Source organism: Corvus cornix, chromosome 9 (genome assembly GCF_000738735.6).
Source record: "Corvus cornix cornix isolate S_Up_H32 chromosome 9, ASM73873v5, whole genome shotgun sequence".
Classification (NCBI taxonomy): Eukaryota; Metazoa; Chordata; class Aves; order Passeriformes; family Corvidae; genus Corvus; species Corvus cornix.
In genome coordinates, this window is record NC_046339.1 from 25,554,515 (window position 1) to 25,582,175 (window position 27,661).

Below are 27,661 nucleotides of genomic sequence, written 5' to 3' on the forward strand. Positions count from 1 at the left end.
AAACAACGCTTGAAAGGTGGCTATTTCCATATACTTTCATTAGAACAGCCAGAGCAACAAATCTTTCATCCTTCCCAGGCTGCTGTGTTGTGGACCACGTCCCACTCTCACATAGACACAAACACCACTGATCTATAGAGTATAAATGGGATTAAAATAGTGTGTCTTCATATGCAAAATTAGAACAGTAAGCAGGAATAAAGAAGCCAGGACCTCTTTATTCAGTGAAGTCTGATGCCCCTTCAGAGCTGACTTTCCCAACCGAAATCACTTCACACCAGTGAGCATTTCAGAGCAATCCTGGGACACCGCTGAAGTGTGTTCTGCTCCTGGCTTTAAGGCAGAATGGCTTTAAGGCTGCAGAGCCCTTCTTAATGGTGAGGGCAAGGTACCAGAAGAGCTTCAACTGCCAGATTTCACAGATGCAGAGGCTGGAAGAACTGGATTGCTGCCGGAAAAATAGTACCAGCTTGACCTGGAGCATTTAAGAACTGCACCTACCTCACTACATAATGCTATTGACATGTTCATTTTTCAGAACAGGACAGGAGTACACATAGGGGGAAGCCAGTGCATGCAAAGTGCTCATACCCTGAGCACTTCCATTGAGAATACATCCATTGAGAAACCACAATTTGAATACATGTGAGCTTGAACACCAAGTCAACAGTGTCTTTCCAAGAGGATGGCACCAGGGTCACTCCTGCTAAGATGTCTGCTAAACTGAAATTTATTCATGAGGTTTGCATCTGTCATGGGTATTTCTTATGCAGGACTTGGCATTGTTTTCACATGCAGGCTGTGGTTGTTGCACAGCAAATGAATGCCAGAGCCTATGTTGATTTGCAGCTCTCTGCTGAATGGGACCATGATGGGAGTGTATTTCTCTTCCCTGTAGCGGTGTGTGTGGTCAAACAGAGTGTGTGTAGTCAAACAGAGTGTGTGTAGGTGCGTGATCAAACAGAGAATTAATGTGGCTGTAGCAGAACTGTTGGCTTTGTGTTCCCAGGTACAGCGAGACCAAGGGCTGGCAGCTCCTCTGGCTCTGCACCGGCCTCTTCCCACCCAGCAAGTCACTGCTCAAACACGCCCAGAAGTTCATGGAGACACGTCAGAAAGAAACACTGGCCCTGGGGTGCCGTCGGAGGATTCAGACAGTAATGAGGTAAATAATCTCGCATATAACCAGCTCAAAGTGTTCAGATATCAATAATCAGGTTCCAAAAACCACATGGGCTAAAATAGTGTCACTCTCACTCTCCTTTCCCTCTTTACATCTTGTTTTTTGGTTTTTTTTGTGACATTATTTTTAACTTTCTTTATGAACTTTGAGCCATTAAAGAGAGGTCTATGCCACAGTTTCACTTTTTTCTTTCACAGAGTTAGCAGCATTTTTAAAAGTTCATCATCACACATAATCACTCCCAGAGCTGGGTATTTCAAATATCCTAAAGGGCATGCAGCTTGGAATGATGTCATTGATGATATCCTGACCTTACTTTTCTTTGGTGAGGCAGCATGTCCTTGTTGGAAGGATCAATACAATCAATTCCTATTCTTTGAAAGAACCCAAATGAGCAAAGCCCTCTTACCTGGCTGCTCACAGCAAGGCACTTCTCCATCCACTTGGCATTATAACAGGCTGAAGCAAGAAGACCCCCAAACCACAGGGCTTCCTGAGCTTCTGAATGAGTTGTTGTTCTAAGGGACATGACACAACCGGAGAGAGGGGGAGGGCTAACAGAATTTCAGGAAGGATCAAATGAACTGTAGGGGAAAGGCTTCCCTAGATTCCTCCAAGCACTGGCATTACCCAGCTAGCCACTCTGAGAACAAAGCTTTGGCAAAGGTTGAATCCAGCCTGCTCCCTTTTGATGGGTGCTGTGATTTACCACCACAGACCTCATCAGTAAAGAATCTGCCCAATGATTTCTCCTTCCAGCTCCTCCATCCTCCCCTTTCTCTCAGGCTGGGCCCCATTTGGTCTGTGAGCCCCACGGGTCAGGCTCAAGGGGAACACTAACACAGTGGATATCCCCCTTGCAGTGGATGGGGTTTGGCACTGCTGGGGAAATGTCACCACACATTGAACTCACTTTCGAAGTGCCTGAAAAATGCATGGCAAGGAATGCTATTCATTGTTTATTTCTACGGAGAAGACTTAAAAATTCCTGCCTCTCTATATCATGTGATATTCTTGCTCTAAGCCCTGTTGAGCTGTACAGAGCTTCTTCAGAGAGAGCAAACAGGAAGGGGAAAGCAGAATGGGCTGTTTGGAAGGAGAATTTTATCTGCTAAACTGCCCCAGATCTGGAGCTTGGGGGATGGGAAGAGGAACAAAGACAAATCTTGTCTTCTAAGAGAGTTCGTTTCTTAAGATTAAACTTGCACCTGCTTAGAACAGAATAGAATATAATAGAATAGAATAAACTATTTTAGTTGGAAGGGATCTTCAATGATCATCTAGCCCAACTTCTCCCTGTAAGTAACCTGGTCTCTTTGGAAAGGGGAGAGCAGGCAGTTCAAAGGATTGACCTACAATACATACCGGGGAAGCCAACTGAGCCTTTGGGTACACACCTTTTCCTCCATAAACCACTTTACAGCTTCATCCCCAGAATCCTGGACAAGGAACCACCCTGATGGGTGTTAAGCAGATCTCACCTTGGCGGTGAATTCCTTGCTCAGGCTGCAAGGAGAGGTGGGTAGCCCCCTATGCCTCTGCAGCCCAGCTGCTGCGCTTCCTTGAGCTCCCAGGGCCTCCCTCTGATGCCAGTTCAGGAACAGATGACTGAGTGGGGCAGGTCCACACTTCATACAGTGTCTGCACAGTACAAAGCATGTGCTGTTCAGCCTGGTTACAGTCAAGTTTTCCTTCTCCAAATGGAAATGCTCCTTTATTGAATGGAAAAAAATTAGTTTTCAAATCCACACAATTAAAGCTTGGATCCAGACTAACCTCCTCCTGAGAGACTGATCCAGTGTGAGAGGCCCGTAAGCTTGGGTGTTCAAAATATCTGAACGGCCTGCTCTGTACCACGGAGGGCAGGAACTTACCAGCCCCAGGAGATAATTTGCTAGATTTGTTCTCACTTTAACTCAAGGTTTTGGCATGACTGAGACTTCAGGGCCAGTTCCTTTGCTTTAAAAGGCAGCTCTGCTCTGAGGTATAATTTCGAAGAACTGCGTTTGTACAGCTTAAGCACCTCCTGAGTCAGTGATTGCACTCCAGCTCTTTCTATAAAATGTAATGCTTTTCAGCAGCCCTCCAGACCTTTTTGGTACTTGGGCTCCAAGTAATTTTGTATCCGAATACGTATCTTTTTGCTGATGCAGGAATTAAATAAAATGTATTTCTCCTTATACCCATTATATTCACACTTCAGTAAGGAAAAATGCTGCTGAATCCATAGAAGAGGAAATGGTACTGGCTCAAAAGTGCCCTATTCATGCAACCACCTTGCAGAGTAGAACAGACTTTTACTTTACATGCTAATAAGACCCTCAGTTTCTTGCTGTTAATACACTGAATTTGCACTGGGGTGGAGGTCCACTGGAGCCCACCTCATCACACAGTACTGGAATTTTGGAAGGTGTCTGCTGTTCAGCTGAAATACTGTGATTAAGCTGATCTCTCTTACGATGGTGGTGGCATTTTCCAGGAGTGGCTGCAGGAAGTGGGCACCTCATCCTGTGGAGGTTGAGTCCATCTTACAGAACAACACTAAGATTTCACACAAGATTTGCTTCCCCAATGAAACAGAACAGGTGAGCATTTACTTGTTTTCCCAGCCTTGACCATTTTTCCAGCCATGATGTGTTCATCCAGGAGCATGTATGAAGACATTCAATATTCTTATTTCTCCCTCTCCTCTGTGTAACAAGAGTCTTGTTATCTCATAGACATTTGATGTGGGAACAAACACAAAAATCCGGACTCTGTGTCAGAACATCGCTTCCAAACTGCAGCTGAACTCCTGGGAAGGTTTCAGCCTCTTTGTGAAGATTGCAGACAAGGTAACTCCTTCTTGACTCTGGCAGGGTAGCCAGACTGCCCCTCCTCTATTACTTATTCACCAGACCACCTAAGCAACCATATGAAGCCAAGGACCAGAGCAGGTGATTACTGCTTCTGTCTTACTGAGGGGATACAACCTAAACTTGAACTTTTAGCACCTGACAATTATTTTCAGTCTCTTCAAGGGGCTAGATGGAGATGCAGAGTTTCTATCAGTCTGTCACTACCCAGGTGGCACTAAAAGCAGAGAAGATGTAGGCTTTCTGGCACCTGCTAGGATGGTTGCATACTGCTGGATTCAGCTGTTTTTCACTCAGGCTTTGCCCAGAAGATGTGTTAGGGAAAGCAGGGGCAACCACCCCCAGTTGATTACTCTGGTTTGTTGGGAGCCTACCTTGCCTGAGCTGAAGCTTGGGCTGGCTGTCTCACTGAGAGGCCCCTTGAAACTGTGATCAAGGCAAAAGCAGCATTGAGCCCTAGCACAGGGAGTTTCTGGTGTGCTGCCTTCCCAAAAAGAGAAACCCAGTATGTAACAACACTTTACAAAGAGAAAAAGCCTGGGAAGAAAGTAGGGATCTTCAGCTTGACTTCAGTAAGCAGCTTGGAAAGCAAAAAGCAACAGAAGATGCAATAAAGATCCCCATATGAAATACAAGTAATTTGAGCCTTTCTCCTATTTTTCTACTTCTTTCCTGCTATAATTCTGCCCTCTCACTGTAGACAGGGAAAGAAAATGCAGCCCAATACTTGGATATGTGGCACAGCTAGTATTTGGTATGATGTGCTAACCCCTCCTTTCTCTCCTTCATTGCTTGGCCTCTGTAGGTGATCAGCCAGAATGAAGCAGACTACTTCTTTGACTCACTAAGGCAGGTGACAGACTGGAACAGGAGGAACAAACCAGGAAAAGATGGTAAGGAGAATGCCAGCATGACAAGAAGCTGCATGAGATGCTGTGTTGAACTGGAAAGCAGCTAATCCATCCAGTAGGATTCACTCCATGTTGGGAAGTGTTTAGCAGAGTCTCACATCATTTTTGTTTGTACATACATGGTTACTGCCTGCACCAGCAGCAAGATCCAGTGACCTGATGCAGCCAAGCACTGGCTATCAAAAACACCAGAACATTTCTGTGGAAGGATCTCTCCACAAATTTTAAATCGGTAGAAAAGATTTTTTTGGCCTGTTGTATCCAAAACATGCAGCTGGATACATGCAAGTTAGATAGGTTGATCCTCAAATATTAAGAATCAGCCAACACATGCAAATAGGTTCTTTACACAGTGTCACTCACATTCCTTGGGTTGTTAGAAAATTTTTAACCAGGTTATTACCTGGTGATACCCAAACACAAATTATGTTGTCAAGGGACCACCTGTTAGACTAAAACAATGTAACACTAATAACAGCAATTCCTTGCACTTACCCTCCCCCCCCCCCCCCGGATAATATACATTTTGAAATCTACATCAAACTCAAACTCCACTCAAATTTTGTATCAATTTGTCCTGACCTTTGTGTATTTCATAACAGCTGAGGTTCAACTTCCTGAAGCTCTGTCTATGTATCTAAGACTTTCTAACTTCTCTTCCCTCAGCTGATGTAGCTGCTAGGAGCACTGAAAATCACAGTATAAAGATGTGGGTGCACTAAATCACAGTTCATTTGTAGAAGCACAGCCATCAGGGGATGTACTCACTTCAGTGTAAGAGCATTCGGGTGTGCTGCACACCAGCAGGCAGCTGTCATGAGCACCAAAAACAAACACTCAATGGCAGTCCCTCAACTTCTCCTCCATCTGATCATTGCATGAGCAGTGTCCAGGAACTGAAAACCAGTAATTTCTTTTGTCATCTAAAATGGCTTTTTGTGTTGTTTTGTTAGTAATTTTGTTTGTTACCATTAAAACCATAATTACTTTTCTGAAGGAATTCACAAGCCATTTAAAAACTGTAGAACTGTCAGTGACACAGAGAACACTAACAAGATCTGGTCTCCTTAGGGGCTGCTCTGTCTGTAGCATATGAGGTGTACTTCATGAGAAAGCTGTGGCTGAATGTTGCTCCTGGCAAGGACCTGAAAGCTGATACCATTTTCCATTACCACCAGGTAAGCAGCTCTCTAAAGCAGAGATCTTGTGATCCAAGAAAGGGTTGCAAAGGATCTTTAAAGATCACCCAGAGAACCTTCAGAAGGAATCAAAAGTTCTTGGGATGTCCTTGGACTGTGTTCGGCAAGACTTGCATCCTGACCTCACAAATTCAGAATGCTAAAGTCAGTGTTGCTTTGGCCCATTCTGCCTGGATTCAGAGCTGGTCTCTTCCAGGAGCTGCCGAAGTACCTCAGAGGCTACCACAAGTGTTCCAAGGATGAAGCTGTGCAGCTGGCAGGGCTGATTTATAAAGTGCACTTCAACAATGACCGCACACAGCTGGCAGCCATCCCCAAAATCCTGAAGGAGCTGGTTCCAGAGAATCTGCTCCGAGCAGTGTCACCAGATGAATGGAAAAAGGTAAGAACATTCGCTTTCATTAGTCATATTTACATATACCGAGCTTTAGTAGACAAGACACATTGAGCCACACTACATTTTTGATCTGATGGTCTTTGAAAATTCTGTGGAGGGACGGTATTGGATATTGCTGGATTTTCCAGCAGGATAGCAAGAGGATTTGCCTCTTATAATCCAGATTTTACATACTCTACCAAAGTTCTGAAAGATATCTGCAGGCCTGGATGGCTTATCTGAAGTGTGCATCTTTCTCAGAGATACTAATCTATTTCCAGTGCCCAGAAAAAGAGTTAGAGATAGGAGAGTCAGTGATGTGACTCGGAAGTTGAGGATATTCACAGAAACAGAAAAATTAAGGTGCCTCGTATTTCTTGGCAGCAAATCAATCTCCTTGCACCGTGTCCATGCTACTTACAGCAAAAGGCTCTTTTATCCACAAAAAGGGCAAGGAAGTTTCAGTGGGTACTTATCACTTAGTCTGCTGAGGGAAACACAGGTCATTGTTTCAAATACGAAGGGCAAATTCACCTTACGTTTTTCAGCCAAAGATGTAATACATGTTTGTGGGTGTTGAACACTGGCTTTCTGAGTTTTATCTCACATTGCCCCTCTGCCCTGAGTCCATTTCCTTCGGCTGCTGGGCTTCCTTCACCCACCACAGGAAGAAGGAACACTGGAGGGTGCTGGCTTCACCTTGCCCCATGGCATGGCAGCTGCTTTCATTTTCAGTCTTCTGTTGCTGGGGCAAAAAGCCTGATGGCAGTGATGAGCTGATGCTGTCTTTAGTGCTAATGCTAGGTATTGGAAACCTGCCTGTCTCCAACTCAACTGGCTTTGTATCCTCTTTTCCTAAACAGAGCATTATTGCAGCATATAGTAAACATGAAGGAAAAACTGTGGATGAGGCCAAGATTGCCTTCTTGAAAATGATACAGCGGTGGCCAACGTTTGGATCAGCCTTTTTTGAAGTGAAGGTAGGTTTGAAGCCCTGTGTGAGTGGATTTAGTAGTAATTAGTACTGAGGGATACAGACTGACTGTAATTCCATATTTGAAAGTAAAAATACATTATAAAGCTGGATTCCTGTCATCTATTGAGGAAAACTCAGATCCTTCCAAGTTGGGAGATGGATTCTTTATCCATTCTGAACTATGCTTGTTGCTTACTGACAACGTTGTTCTAGTTATAATACCTCTATTACAATTGTGTAGTAAATGTAGGGGGCTTAATTGTCCTGTCATTGCTCTCCACAAGAAAATGCTGCCAAATTGTATCTCTCTGGGGGACTCTTCCCTCAGAACAGAATTGTACTAATGCTCTCATTCTGGAGTATCTCCCAAGAATAATTTCCCATGTGTTACCTTTAATTTCTCCTCACTAGGCTCTTAATTGATTTGCAATCAATCATTAACCCTAGTATCAGACAGCATAGTAAATAATGGACCTGATTCTGCTGTCATGTAGCATTTGCTCAAGTCATCAATGTATGGCTAAAATGTTTCAGTGTTCATTTGGGAAAGAGAACACGAAGCACTGGACACTGTTAAAGGTCACTAGGCCCAAGATACAAATAATTTCTCAATTTTCTGCTTATCTTGCTGTGTTACTCATTTACAGCAAGCTTCAGAGCCCAATTTCCCAGAGATTGTATTGATTGCAATCAACAAGCAAGGAGTCTCGCTGATACACCCGAAGACAAAGGTAACAGCTGCTTCTCAAAAGTCCATCTAAGGAAGGATTGAATGGATCCTGCTAATTTAGGGACAGTGATAGGACCAGGAACGGTAGGAGAGGATAGAGGCTCTCCATTTACTGTAACCAAAGCAAATGTTACTGCCTCCAATCACTTCTTTGCATTTTCTACACTGGAAAGGAATAGGGGTAGTGCATCTCTGAAAAAAGACATAGGAATTATGATAGATGTGGCAAGGGGGTAAGATCAGGAAGATTGATGGGCAGTGCACCTGGGAACCTGCTTCAGAAAAATGCTTTGCAGGAAGCTCCAGCTGGCTAAAAGATTAGGCTAAATGGCCATGTTTACCTGCAGTCTAACCCCAACAGTCTGGTCATACCAAGTTCTCAGGAAAAGGGAGTATCACTATTTGCTTTTAATAATGAAACAAATTAAAAGCGAGTTTTAGATTATTGTAAATCTAATGGCAGTGTGCTAAGGCAAAGTTCAATATATAATGAAAGGAAGTCTCATTAGTGTGATTAAGATTCACCTGTTTGGTGAAAATACAATATACCATTGTAATCTGGATGCAAGAACTACCTTGATCCACTGTTTTTATAAATGAAGTGAGAAAGAACAAGAATTCTCTGGGTCTACATGTAACAGCCTTCTTTCATTTGAGAGATGTTCTATGGTTCAGTTTGTTTCCCCTTACAGGATATTTTAATAGTCTACCCCTTCAATAAAATCTCCAACTGGAGCAGTGGGAGCACGTACTTTCACATGACAATAGGGAACCTGGTACGAGGAAACCGGCTCTTATGTGAGACATCTCTGGTAAGAAGAGTTTTGCCAACTTAGATGCAACGAAATCCTAATTTTTCCTTTCCAACCAGGATTGCTACAAAAGATGGTGCAAAACCAGATAAATACCAGTGCAGATACAAAAAGCATTCACTGCTGTGTCAATAAAATTGCAATTTTCATATATAATGCTATCTGATGCAAAGATGCAAGACACAGGACACAAGGGAAAATAGTTATTTCCCAAATTCTTCCCATATATCAAAATTCTATCCATCTGAGAAGTTAAGACTGCAAAGCTACAGAAGAGGCTTTTTGTCTTGCATGTCTGCCTCCAGTTATGTAGTAATGCCAGCCTTGTAAGACTTCATATTTTCCAGGGAGTGGTACCATCTTTTTAACAACTGGTTTCAGACTATTCACAGTGTCAGAGAAGCGTCACTGTATTAATATTTAAAGGTAGGTTTGTAAGATAACAAAAGCATTTAAAGGCTATCTTCTCTGACAGAAAAGCTTGGGTTCTTAAATACAAGAATCTTAAGTACAAGTCAAGCTACAGAATGAATACCAAGGAGACAGTAGAGCTATGCTCTGTAAAGTTTTGGAAATCTATGAAAAGCAGAGGGAGGAATGGATAAATTATAACTAAAACAGTGACAGCTATTGAAAGGAGATGTTCATGCAAGGAAGAACCTGAGAAGATAATAAATGAGGGAGGAAATGATAGTTATTTTTGCTTCTGGAGCTCTCTGAGAGATTTAAGACTCTTTTCTTTCCTGACAGGGTTACAAAATGGATGACCTGTTAACATCCTATGTACACCTGCTCATGAATGCTGTAAACAAGCAAAAGAACCTCCCAGCCTGAGAGTGGATAGAGTCCATGACCTGTACTTGTGCCAAACTACCTGTAATTTCATATCCCAGAAGAAATGCCATTTAAAAAATATTAATCTTGATGATCAATCTTCAGATCACACACTGAATGAACTGAGTTGCTGAAATACTACTACAAGAGAAGCTCAAGTAAGCATGTGCTTTCAAACATCTGTAACTTTTCTGTCTTAGATGTAGTATGAGAATTCTATTCAGATTTTGGATTTAGAGAAGTTTAGATGGACTTTAATGTTCCATGGGAGTGGGGAAACCCTGTGAGGGCCCCTTCTAATAGCTTGAATCTCCTCCATTCAAAGACAGACACACATTAAGAGCTGTCTTTCTGTTGGAAAGAAAATGCCCCTTATTGTATATGGTCTTACCAAATGCACAAACTCAAAGAGTCTTTGGAAACAAAGGTAATGTAATTTTTTCCCTCCTGTTGGCAATTCTAAGAGTGGAGAGATGCCCTTTAGTAGTAGATAACTGGACACTTTGAAAGGTAACATGCATGGTTTCATCCTCTGGTCCCTAGGTTACATGCTGCACATTACAGTAGACTGACAGCCAATTACTGTCCCAACGTAACTGTCCTTCCTGCATGTTGCTAAACTTGCAGGCTGTCCCCTGATTTACCACGGCCTTGCTTAAATTAAATAGTCTTCTTTCTTCCACATGTTATAATCCTCTTGGAAACTAACAACTGCTTGCAGTTTCTAGTAAGTGCTGAAATGAGTCTGGGGTTTGGGTCCATCACTTTTAGTTGCTCCTATTTCAAGATATAGATGAGCTATTCAGTGCAAATCAGAACTGAAGAACTCAGTCTAACAGAGTTCTGCTGAAAAGAGACTTTTCTGCTCTACAAAAATGTTCTGTTTGGAGTTATGCAGGCATTCTTTCACAAGACAACAATAATAGCTTTAATTGCTCCTGATCTTTTCTGTTTCCTGTTTAGCAGACAGTTTGAGTGGTAAAATTTGATTCAGCACTTGTTCATCTCTCAGAGCTTTGTAGAAACACAGCTTTGGTGCCACAGGAACCAGAGTGTGCTGTGAGTGTGTAAAGCAGATATGCACTATGGTGGGAGTAAGCTCAGCTGCTTCCCCCTCAGAAAAAGTACTCCTCCCTCACTCCCAGTGAAACGTGGATATGTCTTAAATCATTTACACCAAGTTCCTTGACACACAGTCTGGCAGTGCTGGAAATGCAGCTCTGCCTGAGCTTTCAACTTTGCCAATGGATGCACAATGGTTCTCTTGTTCCTTCTGACATGCATGTGCAAAATGCAAATGCTGGTGGGAGTTTTGTATATGGGTGGCAGGCAAGAGCCCCACTCCGTTTGTGCATCTAAATGAGTGCCATACCTGTCAGAATAGCTGATCCTTTTGCAAGCAGTTAGATGTTCCTGCTGTAATGTCCATTGCTGGCAATGGAAATGCTGGAGTCTAATTGCCCAGAGTGGTTTTGTCACCCAGTGTCTGATCTATCTACCTACCTATAAGTGAAAAATGTCCAGCACTTCACCTGTACAAAAAGAAATTTTGCAGCCAAACTGTATTGTATCTGTTTTTTAAATAAAGACTTCAGAAAATCAACCACAATGTCCTTTTTTTACCAAGTGAATGTTTGCTCCAGATCCATGTAACCCAGATCTACCAAATATCCACTATATCCTGTAAATGATCATAGCATCCCATCTGCTCATTAAATACACAACACAATTAGTACAAGACAGCTGCTAAAAGGATGATCCCCCTTTCTGCACATCCTCATCAACCAACACATCACCACAGAAGCAGCACAGGTCCAAAATGTGAATTCACCACAGCAGTTCCTAAGGTTTGGGCAAAACCAGAGCTCCTCAGAGTGGGTAATGCTCTCTGGCTAAGCACTGAAAATATGGTATTAACTGTACACTATACAAATTTTTTCCCTTTTTTTTTTTGGGTAAAGATTTAAAATGTATTACAGTAGCTTTAATACAAGAACATACAAAGGCACAGTATTACAGCATTTCAATCCACAATCGTGTTTTGGTTAGACAGCTAAAACAAAGTGTGATAAAATGAGAGCTCTACACGGTGCAGAACCCATCAAGGCCTGAATCAAGGCAGGGAACTGCTAATTCTTTTCTCAGTCTAATACCCTCAGCACTTAACAGTGCTTTACAGACTAGTATAACCATGTTTATTACATGCTTGCCTGCAATTTATTCCCTCCCCATCCAATCACTTCTGAAAGTGTGTCAGTCATATCATCTAACACCAATCATGCCACATCAGGAATTCTCTGTACAAAAGGCTGACCAGTGTTTGCCAGCATTGCACAGACTGCTGTAAAAACATCAGACACAAATCCTAGAGAGCAGGTTAGTGCCATAAAGAAAGGCTGCAAGTGATTAGCATACCCTTTGAATACAAAGAAGCTTCACATACCATGCTTTCTAAAAGCAAAACCATTTTCAAGTGTACTCAGTGAGTGTTAGTGCTTTTAATTATGTAAAAATATGAATGTAAACTATAAGTGAATAGTATGAGACAACACCTTTTAGTAAGTGTAGATTTCTGAGCCAAGTTCAACCTTGATATTAATCTCTACTCTCCAGTGGTGTGATACTTAGGAAGAATTTGGCCAGCAGGTCTATTTACAGCAATGGAAAAAAGCATGCAGCCTATTTCTGACTGACACCTTGACTATATTTATTATAAAGAAAACAAAACCCAACCTGTCAGCCTACCAAGGCACTAAGGAGAACTTGTAAGTTTGCACTATATTCTACTTGGTTTTTAAATGTAGACTGACAGAAGTAGAGGAAGATGTATTTTTTTAAAACATTTATAGTTATTTCTCCTACTCCTTCAATTCCACTCTCACACAAAAGGTATGTTGGTAATATAAACTACTGTAACTCTGCACATTGCAGGCTATGGGCAGCAGATGTATAAGAAAAATAATTGTGAAAAATTAAAAATTTATGAGAGTATCACCCTCCACTAATATAGAGGTCAGGGATTACAGTGATTTTTTTCACCAACTAACTTTACGAAATATCCTGAAGATAAGGACATACTCCAAATCTTAGAGAACTGAATAGAGAATTATATCAACTCTCCTTTGAACTCTGAAGCTTTCTAGGTCTGCCAAATTTCTAACATGAGACAAGGCGAGAGCCCATACTAAATCTTTACTGGCAGCACAGAAGTAAATCCATTCACCTTCACATACATGCACTTTCCATTGCTGAACGTGAGAGTGGCTGCTGAAAGAATATTACCTGCTGGCTGCTAGTTACTCAGTCCTTCCATATTTACCAGGAATGTGTGACTGTGTGTTCCTCCACCACTTCCCAGGAGGCTGGGGATACACAGCTGCTCAGATTCAGCATTAAACATGGCCTGGGACTGAGATTACAGGAACAGACCAGAATGCTTTATGCTGAGACAAATCTGCATAACATACTGAGCTGCACCTAGGTTAGAACTTCAAGTGTTTTATGCGATGACAAAATGCCAAACAACAGGTTTCATTGCAAACGAGGGTCTTTGCAGGGCCACACTACTGTACCAAAAGATGTGCTGTTCTTTGTGCCCTTAACTAAAAGACCATTTTAAGGCTGGTGAGAGAACAGTGAATAGCCAATGTGTTCTCCTAAAGCAGTGACACAAGCAGCTACTATTATTGGAATCTACAGTGCAGGAAAAGATGAAAGAGTTTACTGTTAAAATTAGGCCTATCCCCTCATCATTATTAGAGTGGATACACTGTAACCCAGTTAAAAGATTATGGTAACTTACAGCAACAAAAAGCAAGGCAGCTGATGGAAACTGAGTTAGCAAAGGCAGTGAAGATCTAAGATGGTCTCACATGGGGGATTCTGATCTGCACGCAGTTATCCAGGATTTCCCACCACTGCTGTGGTATCACTGGTGCAGTTCCACGGGTAGTAGATCCAGCAAGCATGGTAACACAATTCTAAAGTAGATTATTGCCCCTATCCAATTGCTGCTCACACATACATGAAGTGGGGAAGCTTTAACTTCTTGCTACCTAATTCACCTGGGGCTGCAGGGTGTTGTCTAGGCCCAACTGCTGTGTTCATTTGACTGACTAAACTAGCCATTTTTCGGAAGACTTAAACCATGCAAAGGACAGTAATCCTCCAGTGCTTGTCAGCCTTGCAACAGTCTCACAACTGTTCCTGGAAAGGGATTTTCAGGCTGCTCAGCTTGGTTCAGCACAAGGAAGTAAGGGGGTCACCTCCGGGGGCCTCCGAAGCTCACGGGGATCATACATTGTGCAGGTGGGCTCAGAAACAGCACTGCTGATGGCTCACCTCTAAAGAAGTATTGAGAATATCCAAAACCAGTAGATATCTCAGCACCTAGGGTTGTGGTAGCAGAGACAGTAGACCACTGAAACTTCACTGGTGACAGGCAAAATTACAGAGGAGGACTATATGCTTGAGAATGTTAGAGTCATGTCTGAGATTCTTTCCTTAAGTATACTCAGGTCTTAAAAAGAAAGATGAATGGGAAACTCTTTTTTGGGTAAAAATTTAAAGAAAAATGGGCTTTTTTTTCTGCCTAGCACCACATTTGCTACAAATGGCATACATTAGAAACTCCGTGATGTAATTGGGCTTTCTGAAGCGTGACCAACAAACATATACTTGGCTTGCAAATAAAGTGAGAATGGGAAAACTGAAGTGCTTAAATTGGTACCATATTATCCATTCGATTTCCTTATGCAAAAGAGTAACCAATGCTCCAGCCACACTGCCTCAATAAATATCAGCTATGCCAGTGGACAGGACTCACTTTATACTGACCACTCTACCAGCCATGTAGTAGTAGAGAACAAAGAAATTTAGTGTCAGTTCTAATAAAATGTTTAGTTTCCCGCAGCCACCTTCTCCTTAAGGAGAGCCCAGCTATTCTGAACAGGCTCACATGGCCTTGACAGCTGAAATCTCCTTAGTGAGCAGGGAAGCAGCAAAGCAAACTTCTTAGCTGCCTTAACACTGGGCCTAAGTGGGCAGTGCAGAAGCCATAGCTATTGGTTCCTGGGCTTGTCCAGTAAACCTACAAACCAGAAGGACTGTAGGGCACCCATATTCTCTGTAGGAATCTGGAGAAAGACCAGAATGTTTTGCTGGCAGCAAAGAGTGACAACTTTCAGAATATTTGCCTATATACTAAAAACAAAAAAAATTTCTTCACCCAGAGTAAGAAGAAAAATTTTGATACTCTGATTGAAAAATAGAAAATCTGACATTTCTTCCAGCCCTACACTCAACCACTTTTTCCAAACTCCTTAGACTAGAGGAGTGGAAAGAGTAGTACAGTTCAACTGAGGAACGAAAGACTGTGTATAACTCCACAAAGGCAAAATGCAATGTTAGTAGCAAATTAATAATGAGCCTGCATGCTGCTCAAGCAGAAATCATACTCCTCTTCCTGCCAGTGTTAACAGACAATTGCTTGAGAAAAGGGACAGTCTAGATGCAAGAGACATCACCAGAAGCAGGGAAAGGTACTACTTATCTTTGGTTCCACTTCTTAGTAATTGCTTCTGTAATCAACAGCTGCAGTGAGGAGCAGCTTGTGTTAAGAGTGCATCAGGAGACTGACAGATGTGTTTAAGCAGAGTTTAAATCTAAAGCTTTAGGATGGGTCTTCTTGGATGCCAGCTCTGACAATTTCTTCAGACGTTTCTTCAGCTCCAGAGGGAATTTCTCATAGCACTTCTTGCACACAGGCTTCATGTCAAACTCCACGAATTTATTCCTTTAACACAAAGAACAGTCACTAAAATGGTATTTGCAAACTATATGCTTCACTACTTCAAATCTCCATGTACCTACATCAGTGTTGTTGCTAATGTTCTACTCCATTTATAAAACGACTCGTTCCCTCAGCTGGTGATGCAAGTACAGAGACTGGGTTATCAGTGAACTGAAGTCTTTAGTATTGCTAGGTAAATAAGGAGCAAGATTTTGCTATATATTTGCATGTAACAATCTAGAATAATAGTTTTGTTATTGTAGAATGCAAGAGGTCCCTTGCACTTCAGAGATCCCCTTTGGGATGAATCAGAGCTCCTTCATATGGTCAGTGGAGCCAACCCAGTATCGTAGGATAAGGGTTTGAACCTGAGAAAGGAAAAATGTAGGATTGCTTTTTTTTTTTTTGCTGTCCCTCTTCTAGATATTTAAGGCAAATAGCATAGTATTTTATTTCAAAGTAATCTATGCAATAGCAAATATTGTCATTGAGTGGAGCAACCAGAGACATGGAGGCTGCAGGCTGTTCAGGACAGGCAAAGTTTAGAGCCTTCCCTCTGTACTGCTGGTTGAGTTCCCATCTTACCCAACCTCCTCACAGAATAGATTAATGAAGGGAAATAAATCAGAGAGGATGCTGAGTGTCAGATCCCTTTTAGTGCTGAAATCAGTGGAATTAAAAGCCCCTGCTCCCACAGAGAAGACGTATACTGGCCTTCAGAGAGGCACTGGCTCATGGCTCCTCCAGGTTGATACCGTGCCATAAGGGCAAATGTCTCACATGGTCCAAAATATAAACACTGACTTACTTCAATGTGAGCTTGATGTTGCAGGTGGAGCAGGAGAAGCAATTCACACACCAGGCCTTGTTAAGAGCTGATACCACTGCAAAAGTAAAAGCACCAAATAAGAGGAAAGTGACGGGTTACTTGAATTCAGATTTACATCCAAATTCAAATGAGGCCAGATGTGAAAACAAACACTGATGTCTTGCAACTGTGGGACTGCAACAGCTGCACTAACAAATGAAACAAGGACAGCAACCAAAAACAGGGAGAGAACAAATCTTACCATCTCCCTCTATCACGTGGCTGCAGTTGTAGCAAACATCTCCAAAGAGCTGCACAGAAAAAGAAATAAGAATAGGAACTCATGTTGCTGACTACTCATGCTGCCCAAATTACACAGCTGGTGTGAACATTAAATGCTAATAACCAAAGAATTCCCAGATACTGCAGCGGCCCCCAATATACCAATTTAAATCCTCTGAATAACTTCTCATACACTTGCCAAATAGGCTGTGTTCCTTTGGATCTCATACCAGTAAATATTACAAAACCTTTTTTGTTGATGCCTCACACTCTAGTACTGTCATGCAATCTTCAAGTCCTGTATATGTGTCAGTTGGAGAAGGAAGGATGGGTACAGTATGATGCTTACTGTAGACAAACATCTCCTGATGCTTAACTATAAACACCAAAATAAAACTACTGCTACTATCAGAACAGCAACACTTACTTCTTATGAGAGAGCCATTTATCTGACAGAGGAAAATACCAAACCAAAAAGTTGTTCAGTCAAATCATACCCAAAAAACAGGGTTTGATTGGCTTTTCTATGGGTTTTTTTAATTGATCTATTTTTCTATGTTTTAGATAACACAATAGTTGCCTCAGGCCCACAGAAGCAAGCAATTACCAAAGAGGCCCACAAAATACTTTAGAAGTACAATTACAGGGATTTTAATCACAACCCATGGCCAGTGATTTTCTCTCAATGGCATAAATTAAAATCAGTATCCCCAAGATATTTCTATTCTGTTTTCAGCATCACTTTTCTACCTACCAAGAAAAACTGTCCTTTTTCTGTTAAATCTGACTAATTTCTTAGTATTTCATTGCCTCTACAAATTCAGATTATGCAAAATCTGCATAGCTTTGCATATATAAAACATAAAAAAGCATTTGCCAGTCACACCTACAGCACAGATGGCAGAATTTACCTGATTATAATGAGTCTCACAATAGGCCAGCCCTTTTTTTTCATAGTGTCGGTGCCCCAAGAATGGCTTCTCACATTTGGCACAAACAAAATGCTGTAAAAGACAAAAAAAAAAAAAACATTCCATGGCAGGCAAAACAAATTTCCCATGACCAGGGAAAAACATGGCAATACATTGTAGCTCAATACATGACACTTGATCACAGAATAGTTTGGGTTGGAAGGGACCTTAAGGCTCATCTCATTCCAACCTGGCCTTGGACACTTCCAGGGATGGGGCAGCCACAGCTTCTCCGGGCAGCCTGTGCCAGGGCCTCAGGACCCTGACAGGGAAGGATTTCTTCCCAGTATCTATCTAAATCTACCTCTTTCCATTTAAAGCTGTTACCTCTTAATGCTTTAATGAAGCACAGACAGGAAAGATCTTTATGGAAGCAAAAAAAAGAGATATTTAGTCTATTTATAGTAATTAAGAGTTGTATTAAAGATAGGTGGAAGACCAGCTGGATAGGCAATCATCTTGTGTCTATCCTGGCAGATTTGTGGACTATTATCTTGCTTGTTTCAGGGAAGAGAAGCAGGAACATAAACATAGTTGGTATTAATACACTTTAAATGAGCAGCAGCATCTCTCTCCCCTAGGAGGCATAAATGACTGAAACAAAGATCACTAAAAATCTTCAGAGCAAGTTGTGATGACTCAGCTGAAAGTTATAGAAACAATGAGCTGAAAAGGCTTAAAAAGCACAAATTGCACTGGCTCAGCCTGCAGTAAAAATTGCAACCCTGTATGTGCCTGGTAACTGGAATTGGAGAGGATAACTCTAAGTACACCATAGAAAATATGTAAATTTATTAGTAAGTAGATGCTGTTCAGTGAACCCTATTCTGCAAGAATCTTTACAAATTTTAAAATTAAGTTTATTGCAGTCGTGAAAACATAGCTTTCTTAGGAATCCTGATGGCCCTGCTGTAATTCATTCACTCACAAAAGTGAAGACAATCTGAAACATAAGCAACTGGGTTTTGTCTGAATTCATCTATTACAGACCACCTTCATGTCTACAGCTTCCAACCAGCACTAGTCCTCTTCCAAAGCAGCTCTTGAAGGAAGTTTGAGCTTCAGACAGGCCTCACCTCAACATGCCATTGCTTCCCCAGAGCATTGACCACCCGGCCCTCGATGGGCCTGCGGCAGGCGCCGCAGATGGGGATCCCCATCTTGTCGTGGCATGGCAGGCAGTACAGCTCCCCCTTCAGCTCCCGGGCCTCGGCAGTCAGCTCCTTCCTGGGAACACAAACATGTCCCTGAAGTAAGAACACCGAGGGAAACTCTTCAATGCCCAGGAGAAAGTTTTGGAAGACTAAATTTGAAAGTTAACTTAGGTAACATTCATGCTACAAATGCAGTCATTAAGTTTAGCTAGTGAAACACAGTTATTGTCATCTCACCTTTCTAAAATTGTTTTCTCAGTTTGCCAGACAAGAACATATGTGGGACATCATGTCTGCAGCTGCACAGTCCCACAGAAAGATGAGGTTCACTTACAGGGAACATTGCACTGTCATGCTAAGACTCGAATTACCTTTGAATGGGAGAGCTCAGGTACAAGAACCATCCTAGCAGTGCTCAATACTGAGACATTTACTTGGACTCTTACCCATTCTGGGGCAATACTGTGCCCAGGTAAAATGCCTTCGTGGTAAGTAATTCAGGTCAGACAGGTATCAGCGTGCTAATGGACTGTGCCACACAACTGACACAGCTCATCAAGCCATCTTTTTTTTTTTTCTATCTAGGAATTCAAAGTTAAACTATTTTGGACAGCCTGGTATCTACTATCTTTGGAAAACTCTGCTATGGTAATCTGCACACAACCTTTCAGATAAGTTCATGCTCAGGAACTATTTTCACTTTCATTATAAACTAACATTATCCAATGTTAGAATAAGAGAACATTGAATGGCAAAATAAAACTAAAATTCCTGTATTTTTTCCAAACTTATTTCAGTTTCTCCTTACACAATTTCTATTTGCTCAACAATGTGAAGGCAGCAAAGTTTAGACTTTGGGAAGGACTGCACTGCTGACTGAACTGTTTGTCTCTCTCCTTTTTGTCAGAGTTTACAGTATGACAACATACCCACAGTGGGTGCAGTTGAAGTGATCTGGATGATAGGAATCATTCCTAAACATCAGAGGCTGCTCATCAATTATCAAGTGGCACTTCTGACAGATGTACTTGCCCAGTCCCTTAGCTTTTTCACGGTTATGGCATGGCCTGCACAGATGCCTGGTTGAACAAAGTAAAGGAAAGAAAATATTTAAAAACTCTTTCTCCTAAAGCAACATATATAGCATACTGTGAGAAGTACTTTATGTAACAGAACTGTCTTCTGAAGTCAGACTAAACATAATTCAGTTTGGTATCCAATATTTCACTCCAGTTGCACAGACAAGAATATGAGTATGAAGCAGTCACACAGTTGTATTTCCTTAGAATACTCCTCCAACATTCACTGATTTATATGCCATCAGGGATATCACCCAGTCATTCTTCCAGGGATCCTTTCCAACCCTCTAGATCTTTTCTGATAGCTGGACAAGGAAAAGTGGCAACACCCTCTCTCTATTACTAATGGATCCAACCATAACAGGGGCATTACAGCACTGGGAGGGAGTCAAGGAGAGAGAATAAAATGTATCAAACCAAAGTGTACTGCTTTTACCATGGCTGGATTCCTTAGTCTTCAATATCTAGGATAAACAAGAGACCTCTTCTTGCCTACAAATTCCTTTTACTCCTAAGTCAAAGAAAATTAAGAACTATGCAGCTTTATGTGGTAAAAGCCAGTGTGTTCCTAGCACATGTTCTTGAACACATTACAAGTACACTTCTAAACAGGCAGATAACCCAAATTTCTGGCAGCAAAGCTCAGGCGAAGGTGTAAAAAACTTGTGAAGGCTGATGGAAGCCACCAGTTTTATCCCAATATTTAGGAGCTCTGACGAGAAGCTGTTCAGTTTAGTTGCCTATTACCTATCCCTCTAGCTGCAATGCTGTGAGCTGGGAAGAATTTATGATAAAAGAAAAATGACAGAGAACGACTTCTGTGGGTTGCTTTGTCCCAAAACCAACAAGTCTGCTTAATTCCTTTCACTGTATCACTATGTCAAACACTCACTGAGATTCACAGGTCATTCTCAAAACACATCAGACAAAAGGAAAAGTTCAAATGGAAAGGGCAGATTTATGGATGAAGTATTAGGTTCTTCACAGGGCCCATTTCAAAATTCTGCCGTGATGAATCACTCACCCTTCGATCTGTGAAATGGGGATAAGAATACAACACAGATGTTGTTGTGAGGCCTCAAACGTTTATGACTCTCAGCTGGCAGGCGCCTAAGTGCTAAGTATCATTATTATTCTCTCCAAATCTGAGCCCTCCTGTCAGCAAGTATCTCTGTCCAGGGCTGGAAGTACTGTCCGCCCAGACGGAGTCCAGAAAAAGCAGACAGCACCCCATTATAAGGAAACACGCAGCTGTGCTCATCTCAGCATAAAGGCATCGATTTTATTCAGCACTATCAAACGCAGAGTAATTATACAGGGCTGGACATGGAGACCCCTCTCATCCAGCTGAATGAGACGCCTTCAGCCGTTTGCACTGATAAACCATTATCAGCCCCCTCCCCACTCACAAGCCCTCTGCCCTCCCACAGACCCTCTCTATTGGAAGCAAAGGGAAGTGTTGGACAGGCTAAGCTGTTACCATAGCAGCCTCCCCTCTCCCTCACCCTCCCCCCTCCCCACTCCCACCATTATGGAATTATCCCGTTCTGAAATGTCCTGTTGTGCCTATTAATACTAGATTGCCCTCAAACAATGCATCTCTCCAGCCTCCTAAAATAATCAGGGGACTCCAAGGATTCTGTGTTTAGGGCTGGGGGTTCAGTAGCAGCCTTCAGTAAGCACCATGAACACTGGAATATTCATGCAGGATACTCATATCTATACCAACAGCAGCAGCCCCAGTGCCAAGAGCTCAGCTGGGATGAAGACTGCTCCTCAGTGCTGGGGTGTCCTCTCCCCTGCACTGTTGTGTGACTGAGCTGATAATGTGCTATCAGAGCAAGGAGGACTCTATATAGAGGGGCTCCCCTCTCTGCCCAGAGCAGCTCTGCAACTGTGCACTCTCTTGGGATCATCTTGTTTGCTCTGCTCTGCTTCTACCTAGTTTGCTGTCATCAGAAGGAGTTCGTTGAGATATTCCCCAAAAGGACCCTATACTCCACCTACAGGACTGCATTGTAAAGAGGTAAGAGACAAACTTTTGTTACTAGGGGCTTTAGGAGCATACTTTTTTTAGGAGTATTCCTTTTTTAGGAGCTTTCCTAATGGCATTAGTTTTAGCTGGTGCCAGTGAGGAGCAGAACACATACTGAGGTGGATGAATATAACGGAAATGTCTGAATCTAAGAATAGGCAGCGTTTTTTGAACTTCAAAGAATAATTTCCTCGCCTTTCTTTACATCACTCCTTCAAAACAAAAAAGGTTTCCAAACTTTTGTATCTAATGTATATCCATTTGTGCCATTTGTAATGTTGTGTCCAGTGCTCTCTGACACTGCTTTCATGCTCACAAAAACCAAGTATTTCAGCTGAAGTACAGGCTCAGCAGAGAGTGATTTTCAGGAGAATAACTTCAGCCAGAAACGGACTATTTCTAATGAAGAGTACTTTGAGTGAAAGATAGGAAATGCTCATTTGACAGAACACTAAACTCATAATCATAAAAATGCACAAACCAGTATAATCATACCAGAAACTGCTCTAGCTGAGAGCAAGAACAGCAGTTTCTGATACCCACCACAAACCCGAACATATAGGTCAAGTTTATCTGCAGTGGGCAAACAAAAGCTCCTTGCAAACTAGCTAGGTAACTGAGTACAAGGAGCTAAAGATTTCTCCTGCTAGTTCCTTCATTAATGCCAGACAGAGCATCTGCTGAAAGAGTGACTGCATTATGTCCATACTGACAGCCTTGTGGATTGTTCTCTTGCTTGTTTCTGAGCAGAAGAGAAAAAGGGCATGAAATATGGTCAGAGTGCATGCATTTCAAATGAGCACTGACATCCCCATTACAGCTCTGCCCTGGGAGGCCTGGGATAATGGCTAATTCCAGAACAGTGCTCTGTTTAGCAATACGTAAGTCACTAAATATTCACACAGCATCAAGAGTGCAGTCCAAGCGGAAATTGTTGGATAATGAGCCAGACTCCTAAAGGAGTTTTCTGTCTGTGGAATGAAAGCCTCTTGCACCATACAGTTTAACAAAAACTACATATTCTAGGTTATTTGGAACGGTTTCTAGTTTGCTCTCAGCATTTATACAGACTATAGGAATCCCAGTGCTTTGTCTATAAGCATAAAAAACCTACACACATTTATTTTAAATTTATAGGATAAACCTGAGGAGAATAGGCATGGAATTGCAAATAACAGCAAAGGGCTTTTGACACCTTCTAGAGAACACACTGTCAGAGAATTATTACTTTTCAAAAGCTGTAGAATTTTGTTGAAAACATATAAATTCTAAAAATAAGCCCAACAATTAATTCTAGTGACATGTTGGCTTTTTTCCGAACCTACTCAAGTGCTACACCACTGTTTTCAACCAATAAGTAGAATTACAAAAAAAAAATTAAAGCTGTAATTAAAATTTCCTTCTAACTTAAAACATAAGCAAAATTAGAAAGAGGACCACTTCCCTTTTCTATAACTTCAAACCAGGTATCGAAAACCATCTCACTTCACCTTGCTCTAAAAAGTAAATTAGATAACAGCAGCTCTCCTATGAAGGCCGTCATTTGCAAAGACTGAATCTATTTCAATTCTATCATTAGTTCTAAGCCTCTCTCTTCCTGACACTGACGTCCTGGGCTTCCAGATAGCTCTGACATTCTCCTTTCTCCTCCAACCCACAGCGTTTTGCACCGAAATCATGTCTGTATAGAAATCCATAGCACACTCAGTGCTGTCATCAGTGAGGATAAAACTCTCAACTTTGAAGTCTTGCCTATTCTAGGTCTGGCACTGACACGCAGCTGAATCTGAATTTCCAAGATCCTCCTTAGGAAATCAGCTCAAATAGAATTGGCTCAGTGTATTATGCTGCTAAACCCTTAGTAATTAGCTTGTAAACAGGGAAAAGTCTGCCTAGTCCTTCATTTCGGGAACTGATTTAAAGCATTATCAGTAAGACAAGAGCCATCCCAATCTGTTCTTCTGCCTTTTCAGGCGCTCCAAGGCAGTGTTTGCTGCTTGCTCAGGTGTCACAACCATGGATAGAGCAATGTTTAGCCATCAGACCACCCTGTCCCTGACATAAAGATCACCTGATTTACACTTTTTGCAGATGAAAAGCATAATTAAACAATGGGCCTGACACCAAGAAAAGGCTTAATAGCTAGAATATGAGGTGATATGCACCACTGTAAATTAACAGCCACTAAAAAGGCATGGTCTGGCGTGTTTCTCTTTTGGTATGCAACAGAAAAATACATATTTAAACTAACTCTTTCCAGGGAGGGCAAGTATGTGAGTCAATGTTACTATCCCACACAAACTTTAAACTCTTGTGTTCAAGAATACTTGCAGGTTTTACTTTGTAAGGGACAAATGAATACTATTAACAAAAAATTGTGGCCTCCTCTGTAAACTTGTGACCTTCACAGAAAAAAAATGCAGCAGGGCATTCTCCTTTTGTATGTGAAAGCACAATTTCACATGTATTTTTGTAGATAAGGACATAAGGGCTTTCCAGCCTTCCTTGCACGTGCAATTTCAAGTAATGGCAAGATAGCACCTTGTTACAAATACTCAAATCCAGAAGGGTATTCAGGCAATGTATGAAGAAGCACCATAGAAAGAACTTCCAATTTCTGAATTTCATCCACTCTCCCTGCTGTTGACTTTGTCTCTTCAGCTGTGAACCAAACAGAAGTGATCCAGCACATTAATCTCCAGCTATTCCAGTTTTCTGTTCACCTGAAAGTAGCAGCAGCCAAACTGAAGATATTAATTATCTTGAATTTTCTTACATTTTCCAATATATTTGTTTGTCCTTAATCCCATTTCGGTTTCTCTATGAACCCAATATTTTTAGACATCTGAACAATGAGTTCTGTTGGGGAGTGGGACGCAGTGCTTAACGGCTGTATTTAAATATTTATTGACTATCACGGAGAAATGGTCAGTCAGTACAAAATGCAATGGTCAGCACAATGGAGGTACTGCTGCACATACTGTAACACTTCTGAGGAATCCAAGTAATAGAGACAATGCTGGAATTTCAGACTGCCTGCATTTCCCTACCACCTATACCCACAGATGAGCAATGTATAAAAAGCCATGGGTAGGTGCTCAGAATATCCTATCACACTTCTTGTTGATGCTGTTCAGGACATTGCAAACAGAGACCGGCAAAGCTAAGATCAGTTTTACTAAGCTGCTATTTGGAAAAGGCCCTGGATAAGCTACAGGGGAGCTTGGGCTTTTGAGGGAGGAAAAGAGAGAGCTATGTTGGAAGATAAAAGCTGCAGGGAAGGACGACACTTTGACAGGTGACTGACAGCATGGGCATTATTTAAAATCTTCCCTGAGCCAATTCAGTGTCAAATGAGATGCTTGCTACCCATCTGAAAAGTTTCCTCCTATATTGGAACTAGGTGTATTTGCCTTCATCAGAGGATTTTAGACCAAAATAATGTTCAAATGTTTTCAGGAACCCTGTGGATTTTTAAAATAACAGCAGTACTTAACCTGTCTTTTATCTATTCTAAGAACAGGGCAGATATTCTAATCTAGATCACCTTACAACAGATACCTGTGCTCAGAAAAGCTAACTCATCAGGAACTCCTCAGTCCTCAGGCTTTCAAATCAAAACACAGCAAATACTTTCTAGTTCGACATACAGAACTCACTCCTACTCCTCTTAACCAGGGACACAAGCATCTCACTACCTGGTTATACAAGTGACCTCAGCACAGGTTGGAGACAAGCTCATCACCAGCTAGCCAGCTCTTCATTGGGGTTCCTCCCACAGAAATTACTGCTGTGGTAAACCCAGCTGAGCAGAGGGTATTCAGAATTTTAATGTAAGTTTTAAATTCAGACTGACCTGTATACTAAACACTGCTGCTAGCAAACAGGAGACATTGTTCACTTTCATGTATGGGTTTTTGGGTCTTTTGTTGGGGTTTTTTGTTTGTTTTCCACAAACCCAGGCTCTTTAGTAATATATTGTCTTAATTCTTTCAGATTTAGGGCTTTTTTCTTCAAAACTGTGGGGGAAAAATGAATGGGCCAGCAGATTCAAGCCTGCTCTTCAATTGCTCAAATCAATCAAATTTCGCTTTGGAAACATCAGAGCAATGTGGCAAAGAGACACACCTTGAGAACATGCTTTTCGCCACTTTCTACTTTCTGGACTTCATCCTGGCTTTTGCTGGCAATGCCCTGGCTTTTTGGCTTTTCATCCGGGACCAAAAGTCAGGCACACCTGCCAACGTTTTCCTGATGCATCTTGCTGTGGCTGACCTGTCCTTCGTGCTGGTACTTCCCACCCGGCTGGTATATCATTTTTCTGGTAACCATTGGCCATTTGGTGAGATCCCATGCAGACTCACTGGCTTCCTTTTTTACCTCAACATGTATGCCAGTATCTACTTCCTGATGTGCATCAGTGTTGACCGTTTCCTGGCCATTGTGCACCCTGTGAAGTCCATCAAGCTGCGCAGGTCCCGCTATGCCCATGTGGCATGTGTCTTTCTGTGGGTTATCGTTGGTGTGGCAATGGCACCTCTGCTGCTCAGTGTGCAGACAGTCCAGATGAAAAACACAACTGTCTGCCTGCAGCTCTACAGAGAAAAGGCATCACGTCATGCCCTCGTGTCCTTAGCAGTGGCATTCACCTTCCCCTTTGTTACTACTGTGACTTGCTACTTACTCATCATCCGAAGCCTGAAGAGCGGGAACAGAGTTGAGAAACACCTGAAGGAAAAAGCTGTCAAAATGATCATCATGGTCCTGATGATCTTTCTGATTTGCTTTGTACCTTATCATGTCAATCGCTACATTTATATTCTTCATTACATCGGGACCAAAGCTTCCTGTGAAACACAGCGTCTCCTGGCCCTCAGCAACCGCATCACTTCCTGCCTCACCAGCCTCAACGGGGCGTTCGACCCCGTCATGTACTTTTTTGTAGCTGAGAAATTCCGTGAGGCTTTGTGCAATCTGTTCTGTATCAAAAAGGCTGTAATGTTGCCTCAAACATATGAGGGTAAGACAAATGAAAGCTCACTAAGTGCTAAATCTGAACTGTGAACATGACTTGTCAGTTCTTGTGAACACTCTCTTCCACCAAAACCAGTTGAGAGCACAAATATGCAGCAAGACAGTCCACCCAGAGTCAAACTCATCCTGGGAAGGCAAGTTCTGTTGTTTTCATGGGACTGCCATAACAAGAACCCCTCTGACCATAGAGAACACGTGTGTTTATATTCCTGAAACTGCAAAGAGAAGGACAGTTCTACTGATTTCCAAGAAATGAAACTGAGGGTTGAGCACTTAGGAATAGGGAAGGGGGCAAAGAGGGAAATGGACCTATGTATTTCTTTTTTTTTTAAAGAACTTACTTCCCAAAGCACTCAGTGCTTCCTCTGCACAATGTATACACCTTATTTAAAATTTCACATTGTGCCAGCAGTAGAGATGCGCTCCTGAGATAGATCTGCCTGATGAAAAAACCCCACACTTGCACATCTTGTTCAAGTCCCTGCATTCAATGTGTTTACATGTAATAGAAAATTGGTACCAAATGGTGACAAGAAAAAAAAAAGACCAGAATGATGCAATGAACCCAGCCAGGACTGGAATTAAGACGGAAAAGATTCCTAGCTTTAAGATGGTTTACAGTTCTTTTTTG

The 27,661-nt window shown here is 41.9% G+C and overlaps 3 protein-coding genes across 4 annotated transcripts in view; 2 read left to right on the top strand and 1 right to left on the bottom strand.

Moving 5' to 3' along the window:
- MYO7B (myosin VIIB) overlaps positions 1-11,473 on the top strand; it is a 53,156-nt gene extending 41,683 nt beyond the window's left edge. For both annotated transcript variants that reach the window (XM_010390582.4, XM_019280599.3), the window contains 10 exons: positions 1,010-1,165; positions 3,663-3,768; positions 3,904-4,017; positions 4,844-4,931; positions 6,021-6,127; positions 6,345-6,530; positions 7,388-7,504; positions 8,148-8,231; positions 8,923-9,042; positions 9,793-11,473. In XM_010390582.4, coding sequence (XP_010388884.3) covers positions 1,010-1,165; positions 3,663-3,768; positions 3,904-4,017; positions 4,844-4,931; positions 6,021-6,127; positions 6,345-6,530; positions 7,388-7,504; positions 8,148-8,231; positions 8,923-9,042; positions 9,793-9,876 — 1,162 coding nt within the window. In that variant the 3' untranslated portion in view covers positions 9,877-11,473. The remainder of the gene's footprint in view (positions 1-1,009; positions 1,166-3,662; positions 3,769-3,903; positions 4,018-4,843; positions 4,932-6,020; positions 6,128-6,344; positions 6,531-7,387; positions 7,505-8,147; positions 8,232-8,922; positions 9,043-9,792) is intronic.
- A 2-nt stretch (positions 11,474-11,475) lies between these two features.
- The window catches only part of LIMS2 (LIM zinc finger domain containing 2), a 34,386-nt gene continuing 18,200 nt past the window's right edge, over positions 11,476-27,661 (bottom strand). The window contains exons 5-10 of the mRNA XM_039556862.1: positions 19,812-19,961; positions 18,805-18,955; positions 17,669-17,761; positions 16,738-16,786; positions 16,476-16,551; positions 11,476-15,670 (exon numbers count right to left, since the gene is read on the bottom strand). Of these exons, the coding sequence (XP_039412796.1) occupies positions 15,523-15,670; positions 16,476-16,551; positions 16,738-16,786; positions 17,669-17,761; positions 18,805-18,955; positions 19,812-19,961 (667 nt within the window). The 3' untranslated portion in view covers positions 11,476-15,522. The remainder of the gene's footprint in view (positions 15,671-16,475; positions 16,552-16,737; positions 16,787-17,668; positions 17,762-18,804; positions 18,956-19,811; positions 19,962-27,661) is intronic.
- Positions 21,571-27,606, top strand: GPR17 (G protein-coupled receptor 17). The gene is made up of 2 exons (XM_010390583.3): positions 21,571-21,987; positions 25,993-27,606. Exon 2 carries the CDS (start codon positions 26,029-26,031, stop codon positions 27,058-27,060), a length of 1,032 nt encoding a protein of 343 aa, XP_010388885.1. The 5' UTR covers positions 21,571-21,987; positions 25,993-26,028; the 3' UTR covers positions 27,061-27,606.

Excerpts from the sequence above, each read along its gene's own strand:
- GPR17 (XM_010390583.3), top strand. The coding sequence starts at position 26,029 with ATGAATGGGCCAGCAGATTCAAGCCTGCTCTTCAATTGCTCAAATCAA.